Source organism: Mesoplodon bidens (genome assembly GCF_964165515.1).
Source record: "Mesoplodon bidens genome assembly, chromosome: 1".
Lineage (NCBI taxonomy): Eukaryota > Metazoa > Chordata > Mammalia > Artiodactyla > Ziphiidae > Mesoplodon > Mesoplodon bidens.
The window spans coordinates 171,325,005-171,343,591 of NC_138176.1; the positions used below are offsets into that span (position 1 = coordinate 171,325,005).

Sequence of the window (18,587 nt, forward strand, 5' to 3'; positions counted from 1 at the left end):
GTGTCCCCCCCAACTCTTGAAGAGATATTGAAAATAACAAAGCAATCATCACAGCAGCCACTTACTGACCAGGCACTTTGCATATTTGCATCAGTTCCCACAACAGCCCTAGGCATGAGTATCCTCATCCCCCTTCCAGGCTCTGCAAGGTTAGGCGACTGCCCCAGGCAGTACTTGCAGCTACTTAATATCAGTCATATTCACTCCCAAGTTGGATTCCAGCCCACCAGCTTCTGTACACCAAGGTGCCTGCATGAGATTCCTCCACCCTCATCCCCTTAGAGGTCACCTAGTCCATTTTGTCTTCCTTTTTATTTTCAAAAAACCTTTTTGTTGTGAAAACTATAACACATACAGAAAAGTGCCATCTGCTCATTTTATAAAGGGCTAAACTGAGGCCCAGAGAGCAGAGGTGACCTTTTCAAGGCCACACAGTGAGATCACTCAGGAGCAAAATAATACCCCAAGACTCCTGGTTCCTGGTCAGGTGATCTTAGAGCATCACCACTCTAGGCTCCTCCCATCCAGGACCAGGCCTCTCTGGACGTTCATCATTGGTTCCCACCTCAGCCCAAAGTGAAGACGAAGAAAAGTTTGGATCTCTTCTTCCTGATACCTGAGAGCCACTGTCCTGCCAAGAAGTCCTAGGCCAGTGGTTCTCAAATCAGGGTTTCCCGGAGCAACAGAGTATCGGCATCACTTCAGTGTCTGTCATCAATGCATATTCTCAGGCCCCTCCCCAGACCTGCTTAATCAGGAACTCAGAGGAGGGGCCCAGTAATCTGTATTTTAACAAGCCCTCCAGGGCATTCTGATGCATGCTCCTATTTAAGAATCACTATTGTAAGCAGAGCCTTGAAAATAGAGGCAAAAGTGGGACTGAGAACAAACTCACTGAGTATTTGTGACCGGTTCCTTTTTGATGGCTGCCCCCCCTCACCTCCCATCCCGCCTCCAAAACCTGAGCTTGAGTTTATGTGAACTCTGAGTCCTTGGCAGAGCTCCAGGACATCCAGAGGAACAATAGACCGTGGCTGCAGCCTTTCTCCACATCACCCTTCTCCCTTTTCCCCCCAGCATTCCCTCTGAACATTTTTTGGCAAATGTCTAATGACCGTATCTAGGAGACCCGGATGGACTAAGTTAACCACAATGATTTGTCATGCATTACAGAACAGCTGATACCCCCGAGACCAGCTGAACCATGAGATCAGTTAGAAACAATGCTGTCGTGCCCTGTGTGTAGACCTTCTGTGGTTGTGGTTACTGTGTGTTGAGGGTTCAGGGAGAGGAGGTCTCCCTGTCCTTGGAAGGAAGGATGCCAGAAAGGCCAGCTGTCCTTCAGGAACTCTGCTTCTGCCATTTCCTCTCCCCAAACTGTTGGTCTACAATTACAATATCAGCATGCCTCTAGCCAAAGTCCAGTGCAGCCCCTGACATTGGCCCTTTGGGGTTCAAGAGAGGTAGTGAAACCAAGCAGGGCCCTGTGTCCCCTGTTTCTTGTTTGTAGGGAATAGGCTTCAGCCTCCATGACATTCCCTGAGTTCCAAAGGGCAGGTTCAAAGGGTTGCTAATCAGGGAAGTGAGGGGATGCAGAGACAAGGAAGGAGCAATCAAGAAACAATAGTGCAGGGCTTCCCTGGTGGCGCGGTGGTTATGAATCTGCCTGCCAATGCAGGGGACACGAGTTTAAGCCCTAGTCTGGGAAGATCCCACATGCTGCAGAGCAACTAAGCCCGTGCACCACAACTACTGAGCCTGCGCTCTAGAGCCCATGAGCCCACGTGCCACAACTACAGAAGCCCACACACCTAGAGCCCATGCTCTGCAACAAGAGAAGCCACCGCAATGAGAAGCCCACACACCGCAAGGAAGAGTAGCCCCCACTCGCCGCAACTAGAGAAAGCCCGCACACAGCAACAAAGACCCAACACAGCCAAAAAATAAAATTAACTAATTAATTTTCAAAAATATATTTATTAAAGAAAAAAAGAAAGAAACAATAGTGCAGCCTTGGGGCAGGATCCTGGTTCCACCTCAAAGGATACACATAACAATATCTTTGAGCTCTTCTGCAGAACTAAAACCCCCAACAAATGGAAGATGTTAACTACAGTACTTGATGAAGCATTCTTCATTCCAGAGAGAAGGTCACAGTTTGATAACCTCGAGAACCACAGAAGCTCATCAGGAGACTACCTGAGGCCAGATTAAAGGAATGCAGGCCCTGCACACACCCTGATCCTTAGCAGCAACCCCACCTTTGAACCAGTGCTATAAAACTCCGCACCAAATCCCCCAGGTTGGGACACACAGATTTTGAGGGCATGAGCTCACTGTGTCCCCCTTTGCCTGTCAAAGCAATAAACCTATTCTTTTCTACTTAACCCAAAACTCGTCTCTGAGATTTGATTTGGCACCAGTGCACAGAGGCCAAGTTTTCGGCATCAGTAGGCAGAAAGCAGAGACCACTCCCATTTCCTCGAGCCCCTTGGGTATGACAGAAGGACTCGGAGAGATTTGGCAAGGACCCATTTCTCACAAGCCTTTCTTCCAATCCTGGTGTCCCCTCAGATGCCATGGTGGCACCCTGTAGCAGAGAAGAGCCAGGCCTCCATTCTGTTCCTTTCTCCAGATCAGTTGAGTTACATGTAACAACAACAAAATTAAATATAGCTTAATTTATACCCCACGTAATATGGAATACTGAAGCAGGCCCATTCTGGCCTGGTTAATTTGGCAACCCAAAGAATCATCCGACACCCCAGTTCCTTCCTCTTTCCACTCTGCCATGTTTGGTGGTTAGTCTCATCCTCAGGCTTGTCCCTTCTGAGTCACAAGATGGCTGCATTAGTGCCAGGCAACATATGTTCACCAGATGCGAAGATCACCAGAGGCAATGAAGAGGGAGTTCTTTCTTGTCCCCACTTTTAAAAAATTTTACTATGCAAATTTTCATACATACACAAAAGAAGACAGAATAGTATGAAGACCAGCCTCTCCCCACTTTCACCCATAACCCAGCTTCAATCATTATCAGCCCATGGCCAATCTTGTTTTCTTTACTTCCTCGCCTCCACACCCTGGGTTATTTGAAAGCAAATCTCAGGCATTATCTCCCACTTAGTATCAGTAGTTAATAGATAAAGACTCTCTCTTCTTTAAAAACAAAAACAAAACAACATCAACAACAAAAACCATAATGTCTCTGTCACACCTAACAAAATTAACCACAATTCCTTCAAATCATCTTATATCCCATCATTGTTAAAATTGCCCCAACTGTCACAAATTTTTTTGTTTTTAAGACTTGGTTTGTTCAAATCAGGGTCCAAACAAAGTCCACACATTGCATTTGGCTGATGTGTCACAGAAGAGTCTTTTCATCTAAACCAGGGGTGGGCAAACTACACCTAGGACTGCCCTGTAAACACTCCCACCCACATCCACTTGTTTACATGTTCTTTGGCTCATTTCTTACTACAAAGAGAGTGGAGTAGTTTCTCCAGAGCCAGCATGGCCCACAAAGACTGAAATATTTATTACTTGGTCTTTCCAGAGAAGGTTTGCTGACCCCTAATCTAAACAATTTCCTCCTCTTTTTTTCCTCTCCATTTTTTGATTGAAGAAACCAGGACATTTGTCCTACAGAATTGTGCATTTTCTTGTGCCCCTTTTGAAGAACAAGGTAAAGGCTTCCAGAGGCCCCCTTGCAGCAGTTTGCCCTCAGGGTCCAGAATTTCCCTCAGCCCATTCCTCAGCCAGTCCCCAACAAGGGCCAAGGCCCTCCTATGCAGCCATAGCTGCTCTGAAGAAGATGAACAAATCATGTTTCTATGAGAAAGGAGGGAGGGCAGTGAATGGTTACTATGTGGGAAACCCAGATTGATTCCAACTTTCCAAAATGAGCCAACTCAGCAAAATGCCTCCTGTCTCCCTCTGCGGCTCTAATGGTCAGGGTGGCCCCCTCACTCCCAGGACACAGATTCTCCCTGCTCTGGCTTCCAACTCGTGGCCAACATCTAACAAACTCCTGGCATGCCCCCGTCGCAGCTCTGTGCTGGACACCAGGAGTCAGAGGTGACCGTGGCAGACCAGTCTGTGTGTTCTGCACTCACCAGTCTAGTTGAAACAGGAGGGAAGGGGGCAGGGCACAACCTTTAAAAGAATGAAAGAATGACATAGCCCGAGGACAAAACAAACTGATTAGAACCAAGTAGGTCGGGTTCCCCTGGTGGCACAGTGGTTAAGAATCCGCCTGCCAGTGCAGGGGACATGGGTTTGATCCCTGGTCTGCGAAGATCCCATTTGCCACGGAGCAACTAAGCCCACGCGCCACAACTACTGAGCCTGCGCTCTAGAGCCCCCAAGCCACAACTACTGAGCCTGTGTGCTGCAACTACTGAAGCCTGCATGCCTAGAGCCCGTGCCCTGCAACAAGAGAAGCTACCGCAATGAGAAGCCTGCACACCGCAACGAAGAGCAGCCCCTGTTCGACTCAACGAAAGAAAGCCCGTGTGCAGCAACGAAGACTGAATGCAGCCAAGAATAAATAAATAAATTTATTTAAAAAAAAAGAACCAAATAGGTCCAAGATGGCAGACGAGTCAACTTCCACTAGACCCTGAGCCTCAGTATACGCTCACTGTAACACATCAGCAAGCTAAATGACACACCCACAGGTGCCATGACAGTCCCAAGGCCGACCATAAAGGTCAAAAAGTGGGTGGTGGCCCAATTTCTGGAAATCTCCACCCCTTCCCCAAAATAGCTGGAATACTCCCCCCACTCATTAGTCTAAGAAATTACCCACCCCTATAAACACTGACAACCCCATACCCTGGTGCCACTCTCGCCTTCTGAGATGGCCCACACTCTGTCTATGGAGTGTGTTATCTCCCTAAATAAACCTTCCTTCACTTTACTATGGCTCGTTCTTGAATTCTTTCCTGCGCAAAGCCAAGGACCCACACTTGGTGGCTGTCCCAGGGACTCGGCTGAGACCTGGGACGTGACCATCCTCTTGAGCCTCACTCTCTTTCCTGCAACATAGTGAGGGTCACAGACAAGGGGGCTCCGGTGGGGGGGGTGACCTGCTGGGAGGGGCATAGGCACAGGTGCTTGAGGGCACAGAGCAGGGACTCCAAACCTATAGGTGAATCGATGGAAGATGCTTCCTGGAGGACATGCCCTGTGGCTGGTGGAGAGAAGTGGGCAGGATCCGACCTTGAGGTGCCTAAAAGGCCATGTCCAGGGCTTTGGCCCATCCGGAGGGCTCTCGGCAGCCACCAGAAGCTTCTATGAGTGGGCAGGAGCAGTGTTAGGATTTGGAAAGCTAGTGAGATGTAAAAACTGCTCTCAAATTCCTCACTCACACTGTGGTACTGGGTACTTGAGGGTTTAGAGCCCGAAGGGGTGAAAATGTTAAGATATAGTGGGAGGGGGTGCTTATCACAGTATTGTCTGTCTTTCTGAAATACAGCAGATATACATATATTAAGATGTAGATCTTTGTGTTATAGTTTATATTTAAATATATAATTTATATAATACATACTATAAATGTATATTACAAATATTATATATAATGTATATAAATATAAGTAAATGTATATTTATATTATGACATATAAATGTATAACATATTTTATATATAATATACATACTTTAGTAACTATATAATGTGTTATATAATTATGTATCGATATAAACTATAATATAAAGATATATACCTTTGGGATTCCCCTGGTTGCCCAGTGGTAAAGAATCCGCCTTCCAATGCAGGGGACGTGGATTCGATCCCTGATCAGGGAACTAAGATCCCACATGCCATGGGGTAACTGATCCCGCATGCCACAACTACTGAGCTCCCACGCCTCAACTAGAGAGCCCGCGTGCCGCAAACTACAGAGCCCATGCGCTCTGGAACCCGCATGTCACAACTACAGAGCCCACGCACCCTGGAGCTCACATACCACAACTAGAGAAGAGAAAAACCCACATGCAGCAATGAAAGATCCCGCGTGCCTCAATGAAGATCCCACGTGCCACGACTAAGACACAACGCAGCCAATAAATAAATAAATAATAAATCTTCCAGAAAAAGATATTTGCCTTATATACATATTTGATATACTTCAGAAGGACAGAGAACACTACTTTGTTTCTATATATTGTCAACACGGTGGAGTAGCAGTCTGGTGGTGAAACTGAGTCTTTGAAATGCAATTCAGGTGGTGGTGACTTCTCTTTACTCAAGGCCAACTTTGCTCCAATAGGTTGCCCTGGGCTGCGCCCCTCTTTGAGCCTCAGTTTTCTAAATCTGGATAATGAGACTCCAAGTATCTGTCTCCCATCAAGAACAGACACAGGGCTTCCCTGGTGGCGCAGTGGTTGAGAGTCCGCCTGCCGATGCAGGGGACACGGGTTCGTGCCCCGGTCCGGGAGGATCCCACATGCCGCGGAGCGGCTGTGCCCGTGAGCCATGGCCGCTGAGCCTGCGCGTCCGGAGCCTGTGCTCTGCAACGGGAGAGGCCACAACAGTGGGAGGCCCGCGTACCGCAAAAAAAAAAAAAAAAAAAAAAAAAAAAGAACAGACACAAACTACACCAGCCATGTCTGAAAGCTCTTTAAGAACCAGCACAGAGAAGGCATAATATTATTGGCAATTCTGCTTCCTTCTTAGCCCCTAAAACTGAAAGCCCTGAGTGACTTAGAAGACCCTGCCCTCTGCACCACTCAAAGGGCAGAGTGGTTGGAGGTGAATCTACGTTCACTCATTTCCAGGATGACCTGCCCCTTTTCAAACTGAGGGCAACCCAGGTGCTCACGCTTTGCCTGTGAAATTCTTGCCTTCCAGTGCACAGAGCTTTCATAAGCCCTAGCTTCACGTCATCGTGAGTTGAAAACTGTCATGTGTGCAACCTCCAAAAGAGGGAGAGGCTGTCACCTGCCATCTAGCCATGGAGAAGGCTGCAGACGTTTATTGAGCGTCAACTCTGTACTGGGCACGGTGGAAAGCACTGCAGAGACCCCAGTAAATGTCAGCCCCCTCCAGCTCTGCTCTCCATTTACAAACTTTGAGCTAAATTCAGATGACCTGAATGCATACCTGCTTGTGATTCAAGTGGGAAGATGATGTTTTGTGTGATGTCTAGCGTTTGCTCAGCAAGAAAAAAACCTTGGCTGGGAAGTGAGGAAGCCAGGCTCTGGTCCGAACTCTGCTGCTGATTGACTGGGTAGTTCTGGGCAGTCCCTGCTGCCCTCTGCACCAGGAGTGGGTAGATGAGATCATCTCTGTGGTGCCTCTGAGCCCCGACCATCCATGACTCAGCCCCCAGGGCTTTGCATCCCTCAGCCCGGGTGCCTCTGCCCCACAGCTCCATCCGGCAGGCCAATACTCTTCCTTCAAATCCTTTGTCAGTGGTCACCTCCTCCAAGAAACGCTCCCAGACATAGAACTACTCCCACTCCCCCAGCCAGCACATCATCCAATCACTCCCTCTTCTGCTCCACGTCTATACCTTGGACAAGTCCGTAGGACTTCCTGTGCTGAAATCATCCATCTGTTTAATAACTGTGAACTAAAGGTCTCATTCCACCTTTACTTACTGCGTAGCATATAGTCTGGAACACAGTAAATGCTTTGTAAATGTTGGGTGAATCAACGAATTAATACATCAATTAATCATTTGTGGTTTCTTAAGTCTGCTGCAGTGTTAGGAGATTCCTGTTGTGGTCCAGAGAAAGACACATACTTCCTGTTGAAGCATTTCTTATCAACTTCTTAAGGACAGGGGCCATTCTTGGCTCAGGTTTTGTCTCACCAGAGCTTGGCACCCAGAAGGTGCTCAATGGATGTGTGTTTCATGGACCAGCATCAAGGTCCCCTCGGGGACGCCTCCATACTGGGTGAGCCACTCTCTCCAGGGGGCTCAGTGATTCCTCTAAGAGTTTGAACTCATTGCCATGAAGGGCGTGTGGATTAGGGATTAGATTAGGATAGAAAATATCTACACTGACACCAGCGTGGGGAGCTGCAGGTCAGGCTCCCATTGGCAGGGTGGTAATCACAAAGAAAAGCCCGCCGGCTCCTGCAGCGTGCCCAAGATGACCATCACCACCATGGTTTATGGACCCGGGCTTAAGTAAAAGGTCACCAAGGGGCTTCCCTAGTGGCGCAGTGGTTGAGAGTCCGCCTGCCGATGCAGGGGACACGGGTTCGTGTCCCGGTCCGGGAAGATCCCACATGCCGCAGAGCGGCTGGGCCCGTGAGCCATGGCCGCTGAGCCTGCGCGTCCGGAGCCTGTGCTCCGCAACGGGAGAGGTCACAACAGTGAGAGGCCCGCGTACCGCAAAAAAAAAAAAAAGTCACCAAGGAGAGAAGCTCTCCTATCTCCTGTTACTAAATAATAGTGATAATAATACATTTGTGGAGCGAAGTGCAGGTACCACAGACTGCTGTTAAGGGCTGGGCTAGATCAGCTCGGCCTTCGGCCAGGGGTGGGGGCAGGGGGGGTTGGATGTTCTAAGTGTGACCCAGCCAAGGATAATGTCTCCTTCCCTTAGGACCCAATGTCAAGTTAAAATTGATTTTACCACCTTGATTCATTTAATCCCTGTGGGTTAGGGATTGTCCCCACTTACAGATGAGACAAACTGAGGTCCAGAGAAGTTAATAACCAGCTCAGGTCAGCAGCAGAGTGGGGACTTGGAGTCGGCTCATCAGACTCCAAAACCCACGCTCTCCAAGCCCCTGGAGGGCCTGCAAGCACAGCATTTCTCACCAAACTGTTAGCTTCATAATGGTTCCTCATAGCACATGGCTCCCCATGGTGCCTGGAACTGGGCTGGATCCACAGCCAGCTCTCAGGAGACTGCAGGGTACTGATCAAGCTCTGTGCCTGATTGAGTTCTGTGCACTGATTAAGCTCTTGATAGAAACAATCCCCACAGCCCCGGCTGGAAGGTGAGAAAGGCTATCAGGCTCCAGGGATACTCAGGCCTTGGGAACTCGGTGCGTCTGGATACACACCATCTCATCCAAGAGCTGATGGCAACACCCCCAGTGGTCACCATTAGTCACCCAACCGCCACCAGCACTTCTGCTCTTTTTATAACTCCAAGCAGCTGAGGCCAGCTGAGCCCTACAGCCAGCCGTGCACATTTACGCTCCACAAGCCTCCAGCATATGATTTTTGGCAAGGCCTCCAGATCAATTAGCCAAGTCAGCCTTGGAAACTGGGAGGCTTGTGTGGGTGGGAACCAGGCCAGAAATCCCTCCCAGGGCCCCTGACTCAGTCACCGAATGGTTACTTAGGGTCAGTGGAGCTGAGCCTTGGGCGGAGCGGTAGAGAGCCGCAGAAGACAAGGTCATGGAGAGAGCAAAGTGCAGGGAGAATTGAGGTACACAGTGAAGACCCAAATGTGAAATAGGCTAAGATTGCACAGTACAAACTAGACTGCACAGTACAAACTGCAAAACCAGGGCTCCTGAGCCGTGTGCTTCCCTGAGTCCGCTCCAGCTGGCCCAGAGGAAGCTTCCTCCTACTCGGAAGCAAGTGACCTCCACTGAGTGATCAAAATAGGTCCACGTACCCCTGCAGCCCCATGGCCCGGAGAGCTGCTGAGAGATGAGCCCCCTCTGGAGGCAGCCACACCAGGTGACCTAACTGCCTTACCCGGGGGAGAGCCCTCCCTCAGTCCCGAGGGAGCGGCTTTTGGAAGGTGCACCGCTGTCAAGGGGCAAATGGCCCAGAAAGCAGGTGGATTTAGCCGTCACCGGAAGAAATGTCCACAGCTGCGGTCCATCCTGCGCTCTGGGTTTCAAGCAGCACTGCAACAGCCTGGGCTCAGATTGGATCCACCCAGCGCTGTCTGTCAGCCTCGGGGACGCCTGGTCCTTCCTCCTCCTCCTGGCTGCAGCAGTGCAAACAACAGCCGAAGTGACAGGCGGGCAGCGCACTTCCCTCCTCCCTCGAGCCCCACAGCCTCATTACCAGGAAGGACAGGGGGGAACCTTTATGCCCCCAAAACCCCTTGGGTGAGAGCCTTTGCTACCACGTCATGGGGTATATCGCCCCCCAACAGCTGCCTCTGTCGGGCTCTTATCCTCTCCTCTTCCAGAAAGACATGTCTCCAGCAGCACCCATCCTTGTCACCAAACCTGTGAAGCTGCAAAGGGTCTGAGATGTCACCCTACTTGTACACCAATCCCCAGTTCCCTGACAGAAGACACTAAACTCCCGGGTCGGAGATCAAGGACCTTTGGCTCACAGCATTCTTAGCAGCATGAACTTCACATTCCCTTGCCTCCAAGTTCCACCAAGTTGGAGGCGGGCCTGGGTGGATGCCATGCCCTCGGTGGGTTTAGGTCACAGCTGAGGAACCCTGAGTTTAGGAAATTCCAATCTTATAAGGGGCTACTAGCAAGCCTGCCCAATCATTGCCCTGGGGGCACAGCAAAAAAATCTGCCCTCTGCCTTGGGGAGAGATAAGATCTTCACCTTGCAGGGCCATTTGTTATGCAAAAATCCTCAAAGAGATAGTTCTGTACAGAAAGCCATAGACATCTCCCAAAAGATACTGTGGGGGCAATGCAAGCCTGTAAGCTAAGCAGGAGAGGCTACCTGCCTCCATAAATACAAGAGCAAGCTGTGAGCCACATCCTTTTCTTCCCTTGGCTGAGCTCTGCCTTGGACTAGAGCATCTAGAAGCAGAATCCAAGACAAAACAGGTGAGGGCTGGTGGTAGAGCCAGGTAACTGGAGTCCAGGAGAGGGAAGGAGGCTGGGGACAGGGTGGGGACTTCCAGGACCACATCAAACTGATACGGAGGTCCCCCCGGGGTGCAGCCTTTGACTTAGATGTGACTGCCCACAGAGGACCCCTACCCTTGGGACTTCTTCCTGCGATCCATGATACTTCCCTGACCCTAACAAGACAGAAAGCCCCAGTGGAACCCAGATCTCATCCAGATGGTAGGAACCTGAGGGCTCTACAAATTTAGCCCAGAGGTTAAAACTTTGGGCTCTGGAACCAGACTAACCCAGGTTCAAGCCCAGTGCACCAGGTTCAAGTCCAGGTCCAAGCCTAACCAACCACCTGAGTGACCTGGTACAAGTCACTTCACCTCTCAAGTGTCTCACTTTCCTTCTCCATAAAATGAAAAGAAAAAAGGTACCCACTCATGAGGGATCTTGCAAAGATTAACCCGATAACCCATGGGAAAGGCTAAGCTATCACAAAGTAGCAATGCTGTGAATGATGAGCACTAGCATGCCAACAATTTCTCTGGTGGGAAAACTGAAGGCAGAAAGTGTAGGTGAATTGGCCAAAGTCACACTGCAAGAGAACACAAGCTCTAATATTCCAACCCAGGTTCCCCAACATCCTGCCCAGGGCGCCCACACCAACAGGGGGTGCCCTATCGACCAACTCTACCTCCTTCTTTCCATCGTCTCTCCAGCCTCAGCAGCCTGATACCCCCAACTCGGGCAGTAGATACTGTGGCAGGGGGACTCCATGCACTGCTCCTGGTTTGTCCCTGTCAGATGCAGGATCCCAAAGGGCTTAAGGAAAATAAGCAACGCTGGCTCACCACTTACCAGCGCTGTGATTTACAGAATGTTTCTTAAACAACTGCCCCACCAAGTCTCAGTTTCCCCATCTGTAAAGTGGGAAAATCACAGAGCTGGTTTATCAGACTGTTACTGTATACAAAGTACTTAGCAGAGTGCCTGGCACGTCGTAAGAACTCGACAAATGTCAGCTGTTATTCTGACTGCATTTAGTATTCTTGCTCTAAATGAAGATGACAAAATACTCAGACACACAGGTCTGGGGGCTTTGGTATATTCTGTGCTCTGTAAATGAGAAATTGAGAAATTACCAAATAAGATTGTGCATGGATGTGAAAGCCCTTTTAAACTATACTAAGCTGTGCAGGTGAGAGAGGCAATGATTAAATGGCCCAGAAACGCGCTTCCATCAGAAAGGCCTGGAAGCAGAGCAAGTAAATAGAGCTGCAACAGGGTAAGGACATGGTGACCACAGGCTGGGCTCAGTTTTCTAAGCTCCCTACACTAGAATGAGAACAGGGGTGAAGACGACCGCAATGCCAGCAGTCACCTGTCAGAGGTCTCCACTAGGTCCTTTCATATCCACAATGATCCTGTGTGCTTCGCTGGGCAAGTGGGTATCAATACTCCTGTTTATAGATGTGAAAACAGAGGTTCTGGCCCATGGTCAGAGAGCCAGCACTGGAACCCATTCAACAGAACACCCAAGGTCCCAAAGATGTAGGGGCCACAGTGGGGCCAGAGCCAGGTGGGTCTACAGCATCTAGAGGGCCTCTGTCCTATTTCTCACAGATCAGATTAAGCGTTGGCTGGGTGCGTGACAAGGGTGAGCAACTCATCCTGGTTTGCCCAGGACTTTTCCAGTTGTAGCATTCAAAGTCCCTGTTAGGCAAACTGGGATGGTTGGTCATGAAATTGAGCAGGCCCTGAGGGCAACTTCTTGGGTCAGACCTCCCATGTCCCCCGCTTCTTGCTTATATTTTGAAAAGCTTTAGCCTCCTAGGCATTCCCCGAGTTCCAAAGAGCAAACGTAATCAGTTAATAATTAGAGGAAAACAAAGGAAAGCAGTCAAACAAAACAAAATAATAATAGCTTAGCCATAAAACAAAGTCAAGGACACTTAGTTCCTCCTCAAGGGCTATAGATAATATCCTAACACATATCCTTGAGTTGTTTTGCAGAAACTAAGACCCGCCCCCCCACCAGGTAGAAGAAGTTAACTGTGTGATGACTACCAGAACATAGACCCCAGACAGGCTGGAACGAGAAAGTTGATGATTGAGATTCCTGAAATACCACCCTGTTATCTCACCACCAACCAATCAGAAGAATGTCCACAAGCTGATCATGTACCCTGCAACCCTCACCCCTAATGTGCCTATAGAAACCCTTGCCTGCAAGCCATCAGGTAGTTGGGTCTTTTGAGCATTAGCTGCCCATTCTCCTTGCTTGGCACTCTGCAAAAACACTGCACTTTCCTTCACCACAACCCAGTGTCAGCAGATTGGTTTTGCTTCATGTCGGGCGAGCAGACCCAAGTTCAGTTCAGTTAACAGTGACCAGGAGCCACTGGCTTCAGAATGGGTCCTATTCCCTTCCAGAGAGCCCCTGAGTACCCTCAGAGAAGCCATTCTCAGCTCCTGCTTCACACCCCACACTCACTCCACTGTTGCCAAGGAGACCTGCCCGTGCTGGAGGTGGAGGTGCTAGAAAGAGAGCAGGTGTGGCTGAGTCAGCGTGTGTGGAGAGGCTGAGGAGGGAAGGAGGTGAGAAGCTGCAGAGACCTGCTCTTATACTTCCTTCTCGGGCTCAGATCCATGTGAGCTGGTGCTCCTGTCTCCACAGCTCCTCCCAGGCATCCTCCTCCTACTGCGGCCCATTTGCCCTGCTTGTGGCTGGCGGGGGAGCCCATGGATGTGACCAGCCTATGGCACTTGGGATCCTTCCTGGAGGACACATAGCACTTTCTGTGGCCCAACGGCACTTGCACCCTCTGACACGATGCCTGCAGTGGGGCTCTCTCCAGCACCTGCCCTTGGCCCCCACCAACTGGCCCACCTAGAGCTTCAGCTCCCAGTGTTACCTGGCCAGGGCCAAATCCAGCTCTCCCGCACTCCCGAGGAACTTGGCCAATGTTCCAGAACCAGTACAGTTTCAGCACAAACTTGGTGGAGTGTTGCTTCTTGCAGGGGTGAGGCCTGCTGGGTGGGGGAAAGGTCAAGGAGAATGTAATGCTGGGAAGGAGGGAAAAGTAGCAATGTTCTATTTGCAGTGAGAAGCATAGAGACGGAGACAGGGAGCAGAGGCCGCCCAGGATGCCTCACGGGAGCCTTCCTGGGATGGGACTGATCCAGCAGTGCTGGTTTACTCACAGGGGGTCAGTGATGTGGTTGGTGATACTGACGGAGAATTAGGCTGAGAGAGCATTTACTATGTTATTTAAATGATTTTTCTATACTTTCCAAACTTTCAACATGAGTAAGTATTGCTTTCATAATCAGGGGGCAACATTAAACAAAGTCAAACCTATAGGCTCATCCATATCCATTTTCTATGTTGCTTCCACAAAGTTTTTCCTGGCTCCTTGGGGGGACAGTGAAAGAGCCCCTGTGACCTGTGCCAGTGCATGTGCCATGGCTCGGCGGCCACCAGCCAGGACTGCTGTCCCAGCAGAGGGGGCTGGCCCGCCTGGAGGTCATGAACTTCCTGGTGACAGGTCTGTGGGGAGACTGGACCACTGCCACGGATGCCTACCTGAAGGTCTTCTTTGGTGGCCAGGAGTTGAGGACCGGCATGGTGTGGTACAACGATCACCCCAGGTGGACGACACGCCCTGCCCATGGTGTGGGGGGACCTGAGGGGGCAGGACTCTGGCTGGGACGATGACTACCTTGGCTCTTGTGACCCCAAACTTACTGCACAGAAGTCGGAGGTCAAAGACACCTGTTCCCTCAGTGAAGGGACTCTGGAGTTCGTGCACAAGGTGACTGGTGCCCCACACCTGAGAGGAGCCGGGTGCCTGCACTACAGCCCTCAGGAAGTCTTGGGGGAGCTCTCAGGAACTGCAGTGGGGCTTGCGGGGAGGGCTCATCCCACCCAAAGGCTGGGCCTGCTGCCTTCCCCAAGAGCAACCAGAGACATCTGGGTTCCCAGGAAGCTGAAATGCAAGGGACATAGCTCCGCTGAGGCCCTTCATCCAGGGAAATAAAGGGATAGGAGGTGACTGATGGGGCAGATCAAGGGCTACTGGGAGGAGGTGGGATGGGGATGGGACCTCCCCTGCTTTTTATTCCACCAGGTGCTCTGTAAAGGTGCTTTCCCCAGATGCCCTGGCTGGGCAGTGAATTCACGAATCCTTATACAACCCGTAACTGGTCCCTCCGATGCTGTGCTGGGCACTGAGAACCACGGGGTTTATTCTTAGAGCTTCTGGGCTCTGAGAATGAGGACAGCCTGCTGCTTAGTATCTGGATCCTGTGATGTGGGCTTTGGGTGGCTCTCAGCCCCGGCCTGTCCTGCTCAGAGCCCCTTGCTGTTCAGGGAGTGAAGGGGCTGCAATGAACTTGACTTTGCTCTAATCCCAAATCTCCTGAGACCACTTAGGGGCCTCCCTTCCATCCTCCCCATCCTGCACTGGGAACCAAACAGAGCTGTCCTGGCCTCCCTGTCACCCACCTCAGTCCTGATAACCCTCTCCGGGTGGGTCTACTCATGGAAAAGTCCCGGGTCCCTCTGAAATTAGTAAGCTGCTCTGGGGTTCCAAGGAATAACAAAAATGCCTGTCGTGAGTGTATTTCTCTCTTGGTGGAAATTGAAGAAAGAGGTGTACCAGCCACTCGACTATGACATTCAACAAAAACCTTCCTATAATCCTCAAGAGGGCCTTACGCCACAGCAAAGAACGCTTTCAACGGGACCCTGGATCTGAAGCCCGTGGAGTCTGCTGGCGGCCCACCTCTACAGAGGCTCCTGACTCGCTATCCCCAGATGTCCTCCGCTTGCTGACATGTTGCGTGTTACCCACCCTGGGTGGAACAGGACACAATCACAGTCCCCACTCCACCCCCAGAGGCCAGGCCCTGAAGACTCTTGTGGGACCCAGTCACAGGGAAGACAACTCTGTCTCTCACTGCCTACCTCAGACCCACAGGCTTGACCCCAAGGCCCCTCAGGATCTTGTCTATTCTCTTCCTCTTCTCCAAAGGCCCATTTTAAAGTGGTTTTTTTGTTTTTTGTTTTGTTTTTTTGTTTTTTTTGCAGTACACGGGCCTCTCACTGTTGTGGCCTCTCCCGTTGCGGAGCACAGGCTCCAGATGCGCAGACTCAGCGGCCATGGCTCACAGGCCCAGCTGCTCCGCGGCATGTGGAATCTTCCCGGACCGGGGCACAAACCCATGTCCCCGGCATCGGCAGGCGGACTCTCAACCACTGCGCCACCAGGGAAGCCCAAAAGTGGTTTTTATTTTTAACCAAAGCTTCATCTTTAACCCAAAGATAAATTCTATCTTTTAGCTCTTCCCCAAACCAAATGAAGACAAACAAAAAAATCTGCTGGTACACACTGATCAGAATAGCTAACATCAAAAAGTCTACAAATAATAAATGCTGGAGGGGGTGTGGAGAAAAGGGAACCCTCCTACACTGTTGGTGGGAATGTAAGTTGGTGTAGCCACTATGGAAAACAGTACAGACATTGCTTAAAAAACTAAAAATGGAGTTACCATATGAACCTGCAACCCCACTCCTGGGCCCATATCCAGAAAAGATGGAAACTCTAATTCAAAAAGATACATGTACCTCAAGGTTCATTGCAGCACTATTTACAATAGCCAAGACATGGAAGCAACCTAAATTTCCATTGACAGGGGAATGGATAAAGAAGATGTGGTACATATATACAGTGGAATATTACTCAGCCATAAAAAAGAATACAATAATGCAATTTGCAGCAACGTGGATGGACCTAGAGATTATTGTACTAAGTGAAGTCAGACAGAGAAACACAAACATCATATGATATCACTTATATGTGGAATCTAAAAAAAAATGATACAAATGAACTGATTTACAAAACAGAAATGGACTCACACACACATAGAAAACAAAAACTTATGGTTACCAAACGGGAAAGGGGCAGGGGGGAAGATAAATTAGGAGTTTGGGATTAACACATACACACTGCCATATGTAAAACAGATAAACAATAAGGACCTCCTGTATAGCACAGGGAACTAAGTTCAATATCTTGTAATAACCCATAATGTAAAAGAATCTGAAAAAATATATATATATATGTATAACTAAATCACTTTGCTGTGCACCTGAAACATTGTAAATCAACTATTCTACAATTTTAAATATCCGCTGGTAAACCTAAAATAGCATTTTCCCGACTTCTTGACAATAAACTTTCAAATATAGTAGGGTCTACTCTCAGAACTCGATTTGCATTGAGAAGCAGAGCCTCTCCGAGAGATAGAATCTCAATATGAACTGGTCTCAGAACTGAGATGACTCATCTCCTGTCTCCCCCAGTGCACACCCTCCAGCCGCTGCTTGCCCCTCCCCAGGGGTGGGAGCTCACTACCTCTGAAGGATGCTCATTTCATAACAGGATAATTCTGACTAGTTAAGACAGTTTTTGTCTCACCTTCAGCTCAAGCCTGACCCTCCTCCCTCATGGTCTAGTCTTTTCTCTGGGCACCCAGACACCCTCCTCCCTCATCATCACTAGACGGCAGTAAGGACCCCTGAGGTTTGCTCACCGGCCTTTGTTCATGCATAGCGTGCTTCTGGTCCCTAGAGCACTTGACCAGCTCTAGCTCCTCGGGCCTCACAACAGCCTCGTAACAGTAGGCAGGGCTAGTCTGGGCACGGATGGAGAGGCGGACACTCAGAACACTTTCCCATCGCCTCCAGTTCATGCATAAACAAGTGCACCAGCCTGGAAGCCAGGCCTCCCCACTCCTTGGTCAGTGCCACGTTCGTCATGTTGGATCACACTCCCAGGAAGCTCTGGGGTCGGATGGTTGTGTCAGTCCCAGCTCTGCTTCCTGCTGGCTGAGGGACCGCTCAGCCTCACTTTCCTCATCTGCAAAATGAGAAGCAGGACAAGAAAACGAGGGGTAAGAGGGGGAGAGATTGTTCAGGCAAGGATTGCTCTCCTCCTTGGCACTTTACCCCAACTACTGATGTGCAGGACTGGCTGGTGGCAACATTGCAAAGAAGCCATCTGGCGGTTAAGTGCAGGAGTTCCGGACTGAGCCCACCTGGGTTCAAACCCCAGCTCTGCTGCCTACTATGTGACCTTGCGTAAGGATTAAATGAGATAATGCACATTAAGTGCTTAACACAGTGTCTGCCCCAATAGATGCTCAAAACAATACTTTTTTATTTTTATTTTTATTTTTATTTTTTTTGGCAGTACACGGGCCTCTCACTGTTGTGGCCCCTCCCACTGCGGAGCACAGGCTCCGGACGTGCAGGCTCAGCGGCCATGGCTCACGGGCCCAGGCGCTCCGCGGTATGTGGGATCCTCCCGGACCGGGGCACGAACCCGCGTCCCCTGCATCGGCAGGTGGACTCCCAACTGCTGCACCACCAGGGAAGCCCCAAAACAGTGCTTTTAAATTTGAACTTTAATCCTCCAATATCCACAGTATGCACCCTCCCCTCACTGCCAGCTCCTTTGCTTGCATGATTCTATACCCTCCAGATGCCTAGCTCCTACTTGGCTCCCTTCCCAAGTTGGATGTTTATCCCTTAGTTGATAGGGAGGCACGGAAGGTGGTTGGACAGGGAATGCACCTGTTCAGCAGGAGAGGATCTGAGCACGTGAGGGGCTGTGCAATAGGCCGTGGGTGAGATGAGGAGGCCTGACCCTCCCGGATGCAGGTCTAGGAAAGGGTACGCAAACCCAAGAGGTTGGATGAATATACACAGCTGTTGATGGATTGAGGGAAGGGGCTGGAGGGACGAGGAGCAAATAAAGATGATCCCACTGGTTCT

At 50.0% G+C, this 18,587-nt stretch overlaps 2 protein-coding genes across 2 annotated transcripts in view; both read right to left on the reverse strand.

Moving 5' to 3' along the window:
• ADAMTS14 (ADAM metallopeptidase with thrombospondin type 1 motif 14) overlaps positions 1 to 14,374 on the reverse strand; it is a gene marked incomplete at its 5' end in the record, with an annotated part of 112,800 nt that extends 98,426 nt beyond the window's left edge. Inside the window, 2 exons of the mRNA XM_081256535.1 lie at positions 13,663 to 13,777; positions 14,334 to 14,374. Coding sequence (XP_081112661.1) covers positions 13,663 to 13,777; positions 14,334 to 14,374 — 156 coding nt within the window. The remainder of the gene's footprint in view (positions 1 to 13,662; positions 13,778 to 14,333) is intronic.
• A 2,473-nt stretch (positions 14,375 to 16,847) lies between these two features.
• PALD1 (phosphatase domain containing paladin 1) overlaps positions 16,848 to 18,587 on the reverse strand; it is a 141,964-nt gene continuing 140,224 nt past the window's right edge. The window contains exon 19 of the mRNA XM_081244962.1: positions 16,848 to 17,670. Coding sequence (XP_081101088.1) covers positions 17,614 to 17,670 — 57 coding nt within the window. The 3' untranslated portion in view covers positions 16,848 to 17,613. The remainder of the gene's footprint in view (positions 17,671 to 18,587) is intronic.